Source organism: Bos grunniens, chromosome 7 (assembly GCF_055505025.1).
Source record: "Bos grunniens cultivar Pamir isolate PY7600 chromosome 7, Bosgru_T2T1.0, whole genome shotgun sequence".
Taxonomy (NCBI): domain Eukaryota; kingdom Metazoa; phylum Chordata; class Mammalia; order Artiodactyla; family Bovidae; genus Bos; species Bos grunniens.
In genome coordinates, this window is record NC_141171.1 from 108,153,490 (window position 1) to 108,167,667 (window position 14,178).

The 14,178-nt window shown below is 37.2% G+C and overlaps 1 protein-coding gene across 20 annotated transcripts in view; it reads left to right on the forward strand.

The window, feature by feature from the left end:
* The window catches only part of FER (FER tyrosine kinase), a 458,023-nt gene that overhangs the window by 322,934 nt on the left and 120,911 nt on the right, over positions 1 to 14,178 (forward strand). Inside the window, exon 16 of one of the 20 annotated variants that reach the window (XM_086413367.1) lies at positions 3,809 to 4,460. The exons of the other annotated variants lie outside the window; for them this stretch is intronic. Coding sequence (XP_086269493.1) covers positions 3,809 to 3,837 — 29 coding nt within the window. The 3' untranslated portion in view covers positions 3,838 to 4,460. Of the gene's footprint in view, positions 1 to 3,808; positions 4,461 to 14,178 lie in introns of those variants that run through there. 20 annotated transcript variants of the gene reach the window in all.

A 14,178-nucleotide genomic window follows, 5' to 3' on the forward strand; every position in this document is an offset into this window, starting at 1 on the left:
TTTTGAAAGGTTCTGTGATTAGAACAGGCTCACCTGGCCAAGCTGCCTGCCTTTAGGGCAGCTGTGCTGCATGACAAAATATAATCGTGGGAGTGGCCTCTAACCATGTTCACACATCTAAACATGTTCCAGGGATTAGGGTGGGACATGACTGGGATGCCATCTTCACATTCTGCCTACCACAGTAGACTTAGCTAAATTTTCTTGAAGGTTCATTGCCGTGTGGGATGTGAAACCACACTGAACTTTTCATACTCTGTCACATTAATTCAGTTGGTTGATCTTGTAAGATGAATGCGTGATTTTTGTAGCATCATGCTTTGTCATTTCTCATTTGGAAAATATCAAGTGACCGAACAGTGACATAATTCATTATGCACTATCAAAAGATCACATTCATTAATGCCATCCCTAATCTCACTGGAAAAATAATAGCAAGTGTCAATCTCTTGACAGCAAGTATGTGTTTTCCAAAATTTTAATTTGCATTGGAAAACTGGAATGTTGTCCCTGGCAGCAAAAACTGTCCGTTTTTTTGCCTTGAAGTCTCAGACTTCACTCAGTCTTGAGAGAATGTCAAATGTCTAATATTTAATAGCCATAATTTTTCAATCTTTTTGAAAACATATTTATTGACATGTAATTGCCGTATACTATATATATGTATATATAAAATACTGACATATGTATACACTTGTGAAACAGTTACCACAAAGTAATGAACACACCTCTCATCCTCAGATCTTTCTCATGCCTTTTTCGTCCCTTCCTCCTCCCGCTCTCACCTCCTGTCCCAGTCCAGCACTGATCTACCTTCTGTGACTGTATGTTAGTTGGCACTTCGTAAAATTTAATATAAATGGAACCACACAGTCTGTACTTCTCTTTTCTTGTTTGGGTCTAGTTTGTTTCATTCAGCATAATTTTTAGATCTGTCCATGTTGTAATGGTTTTCAGAAGTTCACCTTTTTATTGCTGAGTAGAACTGCATTATATGAATATGTCACATTTGTTATCAATTATTGACAGACTTTTGGATTGTTTCCTGTTTAGGGCTACTGCAAAGTAAGCTGCTATGAACACTTACGTACAAGTCTTTTTTTGTACTGACACGCGCCTTCATTTTTCATTTTTCTGCTGAAAATCTACCTAGGAATGGAATAAGTGAATTAGAGTGTACAACTTTAAAATTTTAAGAAGTTATTAAATTGCTTTCTAAAGTCTTTATACTAGTTGACATTCCTAACTGCAGTTTCTCTACATTTTCATCAACACTTTGTACGCTCAATCTTTAGACATTATAATTTTATGTTGAAGTGCCTTACTGTGTTTTTAATTTGCTTTCCCAACTGACTAATGATATGAGCATCTTGTCATGTGCTAATTTGCCATTTATAATCTTCTTTGAAGTATCTATTTAAATAATTTGCCCACTTTAAAAAAAATGGGTTGTTGTAACAGGGGCCTCCCAGGTGGCGATAGTGGTAAAGAACCTGTCTGCCATCACAGGAGCTGCAGGTTCAATCCCTGGGTGGGGAAGATCCCCTGGAGGAGGGCGTGGCAACCTACTCCAGTATTCCTGCCTGGAGAATCCCCAAGGACAGAGGAGCCTGGCGAGCTATAGTCTGTGGGGTCACAAAAGAGTGGGGCACAGCTTAGCGACTAAACAGTGGCAGCAGAGAGTCAGACACGAGTGGGCAGGTTTAGCACACGGACGCCATCAGCACACAAGCACATTGCCGTTGAGTCTTGGTCCTTTATATCTTCTGGATGCAAGTCCTTTGTCAGATGTATAATTATCAAATATTTCCTTTCAGTCTGACTTGTCTCTTCATTCTCTTAACTGTGTCTTTTAAAAAGCAGATTTTTTTTTTAATTGCAAAGTTTAAATTATTTTTTTTCTTTACAGGTCATGTTTTTAATGGTAAATCTAAGAAATCTTTGAATCCCAGATTACAAACTTTTTCTCCTATGTTTACTTATACAGTTTTCATAGTTTTAGAATTTAGAACGTATAGTTCAGTCTATGGTTTGTTTCATATGGTCATGAGGAATGGTTTGAAGTTCGTATTTTTGGCATATAGATATCCAGTTGTCCCAGCATCGTGATTCTTCTTTCTCTCCTGATTTTTTACCTTCCTTTTAAAACACATTTATGTGGAATTATATTTCTGGATTCTGGGCTTCCCTGGTGGCTCAGATAGTGAAGAAGCTGCCTGCAGTGCAGGAAGCACGGGTTTAGTCCCTGGGGCAGGAAGATCCCTTGGAGAAGGGAATGCAAGCCCACTTCAGTATTCTTGCCTGGAGAATTCCATGGACAGAGGAGCTGGGCGGGCTACAGTCCCTGGGATCCCAAAGAGTCAGACATAGGACTGAGGGACTAACATGCACGCATATTTCTGGACTCTAATTTCTGTCAGTCCTTCTGTTTGTTGTAATGCCAATATCACAGGTGATGTTAGTTGTCTAGCTTTGTTCTTTTTTAGAATTGTTTTGGCTGTTAGAGGTCCTTTGCATTTCACTATCAATTTTATGGTTAGTTTTTCAGTTTCTATATAAAGGGTTGCTAAGATTTAGTTTAGGGTTAAATTGAATCTATAGATCAGTTTGGGGTGAATAGGCCTCTTAACAATATTGAGTCTTCTGACTCTTCTACATGGTATATCTTTCTAGTAAGATAGATCTTTAATTTCCCCCTGAAAGGTTCTATAGAGTTTAGTTATATAGGACTTTCCATCTTTTGTCAGACTTCTGAGTATTTGGTTTTCTGAGATGCTGTTGTAAATGATTTTTTAAAAAATAAATAAATCCACTATGGAAGTCATAATATATATGTGAATAACACTGTCAGTTTGATGTATTGACCTTTATAGGACACTCTACACAACATCACCAAGATATACATTCTTTTCAACTATATAGAGAATGTTTACCAAGATAGACCGTATCCTGGGCCATGAAACAAAGCTCAGTAAATTTACATGAGTTTAAGCTCTGTTGGCTTCCCAGGTGGTGCTAGTGTTGCCCACCTGCCAGTGTAGGAGACATAAGAGATGCAGGCTTGATGCCTGGGCTGGGAAGATCCCTTGGAGAAGGGAAGGGCAACCCACTCCAGTATCTCCTGGAGAGAATTCCATGGACAGAGGAGTCTAGTGAGCCACAGTCCCTGGGGGTGCAGAGTCGGACACCACTGAGCAACTAACACACACACACACAAGTTCTATGAACACAACAGAAATAAAGTGGAACTCAAGGACAGAACAATTTCTGAAAAATGTCTAAATATCTGGAAAGTAAGCAATGCATAGCTGAGTGACCAGTGAGTCAGAGGGGAGCTTAGAAAGTACTTTGAACTAAGTGAGAAAAATACCTCAATATGTATATGATGTATATGGTGCCCATTAGACAGTGCTTGGGGACGTACATCTAGCACTGAATACATGGACTAGAAAAGAAGGGAGAACTCAGAGTTATCATCATGACCTCTACCTTACATTCAAACTAACTCAAAATGTTTATATAAAAGGAAGGAAAAATATAACAGGAAAAGGAATCAGTAGAACCCCTTGAGATTAATAAAATTAATAAAACCTCTACATAAACTCTTCAGAAAAAAGACACAAATTATCAATATCAAGAATGAGAGAGGTGACCTCATTACAGGTTCTACATAATTTAAAAGATATCCATAATAATTTCTTAATCACTGTATAAAGAAATTCAACGGCTTAGATGAAATGGAAAAATTTTCTGAGAGAAAAAAACTGCCAAATTTTATTCAACCTTCATAACCCCATATCTTTTATAGAATTGGTCACTAAGAAACCATCCTTCTAAGAAAACTCCAGGCCTGTATCACGTCACTGGTGAATTATACCAAAGTTGTAAGAAGAAGCACCAGGTCTACACAAATTCTTAGAAATGAAAAGGAGAGAACTACTTCTCAACTCATTGAGGTCATTGCTACCTGATTCTATAACTAGACAAAAATATTACAGGAAAAGAAAACCACGGACTATATGTCATTATTACATATTTTATATTCTGAGCACAATTTTAATGAAGCAAATTAAGCCATAGACAAATACATCATGATCAAGTGGAGTTTATCCTAGGACTAGCAGCTGATTTAACCTTCAAATAGCAATCAATATAATTCAGATTAATATCATTTAAAATTATACAATCAGTAAATGAAGAAAAATCACTTGAGAAAATCCATCGTTCATTCCTGATAAGAATTGTCTGAAAATGAGGAATAAAAGAGAATGTCTTCACCATGAGTGACTCCTGAGAAAGTCCTACAGATAACATTGTCCTTAATGGCAAATATCTGAATGCTTTGCTCATTTATATCAGAAATAAGACAGATTTGCCTACATTTACCACTTAAACATTGTATTCTCAGTATTCTAGCTTCCAGGACAATACAGCAAAAAATAAAGCAAAAAAAGTAAAAATCATCTTTTAATATGTTTATGGTATTTTTCACCTCTGCCACAGTATTTCTTTGTCAGTGTTTGAAATTAAAATGCTGCCTACTATGCTAATATAAAAGACATTATAGAATTCTATGGTAAAACCACTGCTGCTACTGCTAAGTCGCTTCAGTCGTGTCCGACTCTGTGACCCCATAGACAGCAGCCCACCAGGCTTCTCTGTCCATGGGATTCTCCAGGCAAGAACACTGGAGTGAGTTGCCATTTCCTTCTCCAATGCATGAAAGTGAAAGTGAAGTCACTCAGTCGTGTCCGACTCTTAGCGACCCCATGGACTGCAGCCTACCAGGCTCCTCCATCCATGGGATTTTCCAGGCAAGAGTACTGGAGTGGGGTGCCATTGCCTTCTCCCACTACAGCACTTAAAAATAAATGATTTTTTTTTTATTTTAAACATTTTAAAAGTAATATAAATCATCTTAGTGGTTTTTCTCTTTAGACACTGCTTTGAAATCTCTTGTATTGAGCCAGTTATAATCTAACATTATAATGTCATGAAACTTGGGCCAGAATAGCAAGTTCAAAACAATAAGCTCATAATTTTGACATTTTCAGGCTTCAAGTTAAGGCTTGGTAAGAAACTTCGCATTGTCTCTATAGATTTTGTTTAAGTCTTTTAGGCATCTTTTCCTTTCTCATCAGTGAACACGTTTACATACAGAATATAAAGGCAAATACCATAAAATTCCTTGTAAAAAATATTTCCACTATAAGATGAAAAGCTGATAAATACATGGTTATAAAAAGCTTAGGAAAGATTTGTCCCAGGTATGCAAGCTAGTTTCAACATTTGAGAATTCATTAAAGTAATTCATCACAGTAGGCTAGAAGAAAAATCAAGTGATCATATATATAGATAGATGCAGACAAAGCTTTTAACAAAATTTAACACTCATTTATGATAAAGATTTTTAAAAGTCAGTAAACTTAAGGATCTTGCTCAGTTTTTTTTTTTTTTTAATCTATAAAAACCCTACAGCTAACATTATACTTAATGGTGAGAGACTTGAAGCTCTCCCATGGATGCCTCTCTGACCATTCCTTTCCAACATCTTACTCAAACTCCTGGCTAATATAAGACAAAAGGACTCAACGGGCTCTGTATCAACCTAGAGGGGAGGGATGGGGAGGGGAGATGGGAGGGGGGTTCAAAAGGGAGGGGATATATGTGTACCTATGGCTGATTCATGTTGAGGTTTGACAGAAAACAGCAAACTTCTGTAAAACAGTTATCCTTCAGTAAAAGAAAAAAAGACAAAAGGAAACGAAAATTATACCGATGGGGAAGGAAGAAATAAGACTTTGTTTGCAGAAGACAGTTTGGTGGTTTCTTATAAAAGTAAACATACTTTTACCATGCAGTCCATCAATCACATTCTTTAGAATTTACATAAAGGAGTTTAAAACTTATATCCACACAAAAACATGCACAAAGATGTTTATAGTAGTTTCATTCATAATGTCAAATCTTGGAAGCAGCCAAGATGCTCTGCACTAGGTGAGTGGGTAACCTAGGGTACATCCGAACATTGGAATATAAATCAGAGCATGAAAGAAATAGCAAGCCATGAAAATTCCTAGAGGGAACTTACATTACTACATAAAGGAAGCCAGTCTGAAAAGGCTATATACTTTATGATTCCAACTCTGTGGTATTTTGGGAAAGGGAAAACTATGGAGAGTGTTTAAACAAATTTCAGCTGAGGATTGCAGAAGAGAGAGGTATGAACAGGCATAGCACTGAGGATTTTTGTAGACTATTTACGCTACCACGTATGACATAATAGTAGATACATGTCATTTTATATTTCTCCAAACAGAAAGAACATACATTACCAAGAATGAATCCTGATGTAAATTATGGACTTTGGGTGATAATGATGTCAGTATAGGTTCATCAGTTGTAACAAATTATAGCAAGGGATTTGATAATACAGGAGGCGCTCTCTTGTTCAGTTCAGTCACTCAGTCAGTCCAACTCTTTGTGACCCCGTGGAATGCAGTGCACCAGGCCTTCCTGTCCATCACCAAGTCACGGAATTTACTCAAACTCACGTCCATTGAGTTGGTGATGCCATCCAACCATCTCATCCTCTGTCGTCCCCTTCTCCTCCTGCCTTCAATCTTTCCCAGCATCAGGGTCTTTTCAAATGAGTCAGTTCCTCACATCAGGTGGCCAAAGTATTGGAGTTTGAGCTTCAACATCAGTCCTTCCAGTGAATATCCAGGACTGATTTCCTTTAGGAGGCACTGGTTGGATGCCCTTGCAGTCCAAGGGACTCTCAAGAGTCTTCTCCAACACCACAGTTCAAAAGCATCAATTCTTTGGTGCTCAGCTTTCTTTATGGTCCAACTCTCACATCCATACATGACCACTGGAAAAACCAAAGCTTTGACTAGATGGATCTTTCTTGGCAAATTAATGTCTCTGCTTTTTAATATGCTGTCTCGGTTGGTCATAGATTTTCTTCCAAGGAGTAAGCGTCTTTTATTTTCATGGCTGTAATCACCATCTGCAATGATTTCGAAGCCCCCCAAAATAAAGTCTGTCACTGTTTCCACAGTTTCCTCATCTATTTGCCATGAAGTGGTGGGACCGGATGCCATGATCTTCGTTTTCTGAATGTTGAGCTTTAAGCCAACTTTTTCACTCTCCTCTTTCACTTTCATTAAGAGGCTCTTTAGTTCTTCTTTGCTTACTGCCAGAAAGGTTGTGTTATCTGCATATCTGAGGTTATTGATATTTATCCTGGCAATCTTGATTCCAGCTTGTGCTTCCTCCAGCCCAGCATTTCTCATGATGTACTCTACATATAAGTTAAATAAGTAGGGTGACAGTATACAGCCTTGATGTACTCCTTTTCCAGAAACATTTGCTGAAATTAAGTGACTTTGCTTAGTCACTCAGTCGTGTCCAACTCTTTGCAACCCCACAAACTGTAGCCCACCAGGTTCCTCTGTCTGTGGGATTCTCCAGGCAAAAACACTGGAGTGGGTTGTCGTTTCCTCCTCCAGGGTATCTTCCCAACGCAAGGATTAAACCTGTGTCTCCTGGCTGCATCTGCTGCACTGGTAGGCAGATTCTTGACCACTTGTGCCACCTAGGAAGCCCTTATATACATACATATATACACATAATTTATATTTATATATATAATCTTGAGACATTACTACATAATTCAGGACTCCCTGGCGGCTCAAACGGCGAAGACTCTGACTGCAGTGTGGGAGATGTGGGTTTGATCCCTGGATTGGGTAGATCCCCTAGAAAAGCCCATGGCAACCCATGGGCAGGGGAGCCTGGGGGACTACAGTCTGTGGAGTTGCAGAGAGTCAGACACGACCGAGCAACTCACGCTGCCTCTATATAGTCTTAGAATGGTTGTGTTAGTTGCTCAGTCGTATCCGACTCTTTGTGACTCCATGGACTCCACCAGGCTCCTCTGTCCATGGGATTTTCCTGGCAAGAATATTGGAGTGAGTTGCTTAACCATTATAACTACTCTGTGTATTCTCATCATCATGTTATAATTTTTATTGTTACTATTTTATAATTGGCCAATAAAATAAAGTGACCAATTAAAATGACTCCTATAATCTGGCAGAACTTTAACTCAGCCTTGGAACTTGCCCTGCCCTGCCCTCTAACCCTAACCCTAGATTTCTTCAGTCAAGTGTGACATGACAGCAAATTGGGAAACGTAACGTTTGTGTTTAATTCTCCCCTTTCCACCACCGTGACTTTCCACCCCAACGTAAGTGTGTATGTTTTTAGTATTTACCTTCATGGGTCTTTCTTTCCTTATATCTAAAACTAAAGTTGCTGGGTTAAATGGCTTCTAAATTTTAGCTCTGATCTATAATATTTTAATTAAGAAATTTTTTATTTGAGACTTCTCATAACAATTAGATTATTCAAAATAGTGTCTTTCTGTCCTATCCTTATTTTACAAAAGGCATAATGGGGAAATAACCAACTAGTTTTCATTCTTATTAAAGTAGCATAACAATACACAGTATTTTATATTTACATAATATTTATAGTTGTCAAAGCACTTTAATTAACATCATATCATTTGCTCTACCAGGCAGTGTTGTTATCTCCATTTACAAATAAACTAAATGAGGTTCAGAGGGCTTAGAGTGACTTGTCAACCTCAGTAAATAGCAAGTGGGAAAATAGTGCTCTATTTTCTCTCCTTATAAGTGGGTCAAAGTATATAATCCTTTTATGAATTGAAAATATAAATGAAAATTTAAACAAAATGTCTATGCAAGATACTCTCTGGGCAAATACATGAATCCCTATTCCATAATTTCTCAACCTTGTGCACAGATAAGTAAATAGCTTATTACAGTAAACAGGAAGATTTTTGTTTGAGTTACTTTTTTCTCTACTGGGAATCAAGCTGTGGAGAGAAGATTTAGAGGACTGGTAGGTTAAAAGCAAGATTTAATAACTGCTTGGTGTCTTAGATACAAGCCATTTCAGAAATGTATTATGCAGAGATTTAATATGCTCCTGTTCTCGTCAGATAACTGAGCCCTTTGGAAACATAAATCTGAAATACATTTCAACCAAAGTAATGTTTGAGGAGATTATAAGCATTTGAAAATTCAGGTTTAGAGTGAATACTCCAAGATTATCCTGTCTTCATTTGAATCATCTCTTGAATTACAAACACAATATTTCTTGCTTGCTTATAGGTTGCTGGGTAAATAAAATCAAACAAAAGACAATTCTAAATGATGCTGGGAAATACTGAAAACAAAACAAACTAATGTGCTAAAAGATGATCCGACTTTATTTTGCAAACAAGTTGTTTTTTACTTAGTGCCCCAAGTGAAGAAAAGGATGAGAGGACTTTTTTTTTAATGACAAGGCGTAACTTAAGGAATGTTTGTGGTCTAGGCAGCTGTCATTTCTTTTCACATCTGTAGTTATATTAGGGCTGCTGTAAGATACCTTGATGAATAAGAAACCAAACACCTTAACCTCTAATTACAGTGTTAGGTCTATATCCCGGGTGGAGGTAGTTAATTTCAGCAAGACTAGCGACTGGACTGGACGGAACTGAGCATCAGTCTCCAGGCTTGTACTAGACCTTGCTAACTTCTCCTTCTTTCGGGATATTCTGAGTTGAGAAGTTCCTGGACTAATTGAATGTTATATTTTCTGGTCCATTCCTCAGGTCATACAGATCCATGCCCTTTCGTAGTCCTCAGACTTATCTGTATTTTAAAATGATTTATGGCTTGGAGTTTTTAGAGTTACTGAGGGATTTTTACTGAGTTTTATGCATCATCAAAATATCTCACCTCTATAACAAGTTTGAAAAAAAATTGAGCTCATGTAGTTTATATTGTCTAGAGATTCTAGCTTAGAAATTTGGACATCATTATTTACGTTGTTCTCATAAATGTCTTTAAGCCTTTCAGTGGAAATCTTTCCATTATCATATTTTTTTCTATTAATTACTCATTTCATTTGTAATTTCTAGGGTAAGTTTGCTAATTTTAGCCAGAAGGTTAACTTCTTTTAAAAAATAATTATTTTTCCTTCCAATTCGTATTGAAGTTTTATAAATATTTTTATGTGATTCTAACAGAATCAGTTTGATACATGACATCACGACTATAGAAGGTTATTATGGTAGTCACTGGAAACAACAGTTCCTTTGATAACAAGTCCCAATATTTTGGCTCTAGATCTTTGTCTGACATTTGTTTCTTTCCCTCATTATAAATATAGAAAGGGTACATTCTGCCAACAAAAAATTAAGGAACATGGCTCCTGGCACACAGTAAGTTCAGTTCAGTTCAGTCGCTCAGTCGTGTCCGACTCTTTGCGATCCCATGGACCGCAGCATGCCAGGCCTCCCTGTCCATCACCAACTCCCAGAGTTTACCCAAACCCATGTCCATTGAGTTGGTGATGCCATCCAACCATCTCATCGTTGGTCGTCCCCTTCTCCTCCTGGCCCCAATCCCTCCCAGCATCAAGGTCTTTTCCAATGAGTCAGCTCTTCGCATGAGGTGGCCAGAGTACTGGAGTTTCAGCTTCAGCATCAGTCCTTCCAATGAACACCCAGGACTGATTTCCTTTAGGATGGACTGGTTGGATCTCCTTGCAGTCCAAGGGACTCTCAAGAGTCTTCTCCAACACCACAGTTCAAAAGCATCAATTCTTCGGCGCTCAGCTTTCTTTATAGTCCAATTCTCACATCCATACATGACCACTGGAAAAACCACAGCCTTGACTAGATGGTCCTTTGTTGACAAAGTAATGTCTCTGCTTTTGAATATGCTATCTAGGTTGGTCATAACTTTCCTTCCAAGGAGTAAGCGTCTTTTAATTTCATGGCTGCAATCACCATCTGCAGTGATTTTGGAGCCCCCAAAAATAAAGTCAGCCACTGTTTCCACGCAGTATAAAAGAGCCCTCAAAATCTGAATTGGCACCTAACCTTACATAGATTTAACCTATCCCCCATCATACAATCCATTGCTGGTTATATAACAATATCACTTCATAGCAGTAAATTTGAGTTCAAGGAAAAGGACAAACAATAATTCTCAGATTAATATTTTGTGCTAAAGATGATAAGATACGTCAACTCAGTGGCTGTCTTTTATGTTGCCAATAAATTACTAACTTTATGGGTTTTATCACTTTGTTTTTTGGAGATGTTTATAGAAAACCATTTTAAAACAGATTTTGTATGATTCTAAATGAGTTATTATAAATTAGCATGTTGTAAGTCTCCATTTTGAAGAATGGGTAACTTTTCTATGTTAACCAATATTATAATGTCTAAACTGAAATATTGGTCTTTATAATTCAAGTCCTTTGCATTAATGAAAAGCAAAATAAATGCATTTAACTGACATTTTCTATCACAGATAATATTTTTGGTATAATGTAAAATATTTCCAAAACAACATTTTAAAAAGATAGCCTCTTTAAATTGATATTTCTTTCTCAGCCAAATGATATATTAGGTTGCCCTAATGTTTCATTTGCTGCCTAATATCCCAAAGCAAATGCAGATGGGCTAGTTTAAACTGGCCATTTCTCCAGACACTAAAGACACTAATATATTTTTAAGTTAGTTACTTTATTTAATTTATGCACTTGCATAAATACTTGCAAAAAAAATAATAATAATTTATGCACAACTTAAATGGATAACCTGGTGGTACTCCATATATGTGATATTAGCAGTTTTCTGTTTGCTTTTTTTGGGGGGTAGACCACGCCCTTCTAACAGTGCATATTCTTTCTCAGAGGTTGAGCTGAACGCTGGAAACAGTAACCCAAAGGAAAGCTATGAGAAATGAAATCTAAAATATAACAGTTGTTACTGCGGCCCCTCTTGAGTGGTTGTAAAGTAGTGTATAGGGATTGTCTTTTCTACAATGAGCAAAGGTTGGTGCGTTTTAACAAATACTAAGTTTCCATGGTGCATTTGAGCCACTGATGCATTGTCTATATCTGAGCAGTATGACTCACTTTTTTTATGTTCTGAGTATCTGAAGGCACTTATACCTGTAAAGTATCTCCTGCACGGAGGCAAAAAGCTTAGTGAGCAGGACAAAGCATGTTCGGAACCGTATTTTCACTTTTAGATCCTGTTTTGAAAACATCTGTATGATAATTAAAGTTCCATAATGAATTAAAACAAGAGCTACGAACATATATGCATTCTTCCACATGTATAAAGTACTGATGAGTTTTAGTTTTGTTGTTGTTTTTAAGTTTTTGTTACTGTACATGGGAAAGTCTTAAAAAACTTGCTAAGAAAGTTTAAAGTAATATTATACATGATAAAATTTTCTTTTTTGCTGAAAGCTTACTGTATTTGTTGCAAATCTTAGAAGTATGAACAGGGCTAGTTAAACTGTAGTGAATTTAGCTGAAATAAAAATTTTTACATATAATGTTTTGGGTTTTGATAAATAGGTTTTCCTCAGTTTTCTACCCAGGTTTATGACTCTGACAGTGCCTATGAGCTTGGAATTTTCATATTATCAGAATTATTAGGAGAATAGATATTAAAACAATGGGGAACACAGGATATTTCCAAGATTAAAAGACAACTGAAAATCAGTTGAATCAAAGTTCTTTAAAAATACTTATTTTACTTGTGATGGAAGTTGAACACTTAACATGTGGGAATTTTTCTTTGTATTGCAGTGCCATAAATGTTCAAGCTATTTTATGTAAAAGCTAAACTTCTCTTGTCAACATCAGCCAAAGATACTGTAATGTTCACTTCTTTTTTTTATGTATAAAGTTTACCCCTTTCTCAGATCAGATCAGATCAGTCGCTCAGTCGTGTCCGACTCTTTAGTTGTAAATTACATGTGTATTCAGAAATTATGCACAAACTCTGGACTCTTCCTAAATTTGTGGATGAAATGAAAACTTTATCCATTAATACTTGAGAAGGTATGCCATGCTACTCAGACATACCAGTATATTTTAAGTAGAATATTACTTAAAAAGTATTTAAGGCTAGATATTCTGTTAGATTATTCAGTCATTTGCTTAAACAGTTACTGAGTGCCTCCCATGTGTGCCACATACAAAAGACCCCACAAAAAACAAAACCTCCAGCTTTCCTGCACCCTGTGTTTTGGAGGGGGAAGAAATGTGTTATATGAGTAAAGTGTATATAGTGTGTTAAATGGTATATAAAAACAAAACATAGAGGGAAGAGGGATAAAACTGTTGGTACGGGCACAGGGTGAGTGTTTGGCCAGGGAAAGCCTCAACAGGAGTAGAATAAGATGAGTGAAGTGCCTGGTGGAAGTGAGGGAACACGCTGTGTCGACGCCTGGAAGATGAGCCTCCAGGCTTCATGGAGATGCAGAAAGAGCAGGGTGGATGAAGTCAGGGTGAGGGGGTGTCAGGAGATGAGGTCAGGGAAGGGACGGAGTTCAAGATGTGCAAGGCCTCGTAGATGAGAAGAATGAATTATTTCATCTTAAGGAGCCACCTGGCAGCGATTGCCCTCACCTAGACATGCTCTGTGCTCTTGCTGTCCTTCCCAGCTTTCAAGGTAAATACCCTTGAGAGAGCTTCGTCTTTACAGCCAGTTCCTTGGGAGACACTGAGTGTCTTTTAGGCTCTCAAGACCCAAGAGTCTGGGTGATGTTGTCTCCAGTGGACAGGAATGTATTATCTTTTTGCCTTTTCCTCACATTTCCTTCATAAATTTGAGTAAATTTTTGAGGATTTAAATCAATCTTATACTTGCTAAATGCTGATTTTATGACCAGCCATGTTAATTACTTATGAAAATCTGTTATGCATTTAAAAATTTTTTCATTTCTTCACTAGTCTGCTGGTCATATTTAATGTCTCTCTTTTCACTTAGACACTCTTTTTTCTGTTTTTAGATTTTCAGTTGCTGTATAACATAACTCTTTTTCACAGATACGTCTGGAGGGATTGCACGTTATATTAAGTGTTGCATAGCTTCTTGTCATTTAAAATGTGAAAGTAATATTAGGAGCTGTCATTATAATCAGGTTTTGTGTGTATGGGACTTCTTGGCTCTTCACTTGGCTTCATTTTTCCTTTTCTGTAAAACTGAAGTTGATTGTCATTGGTGCCTGTTTATGGGCATGAATTTCAATTCCAGAAAGAATATTATTTAGTACCTGATACAGC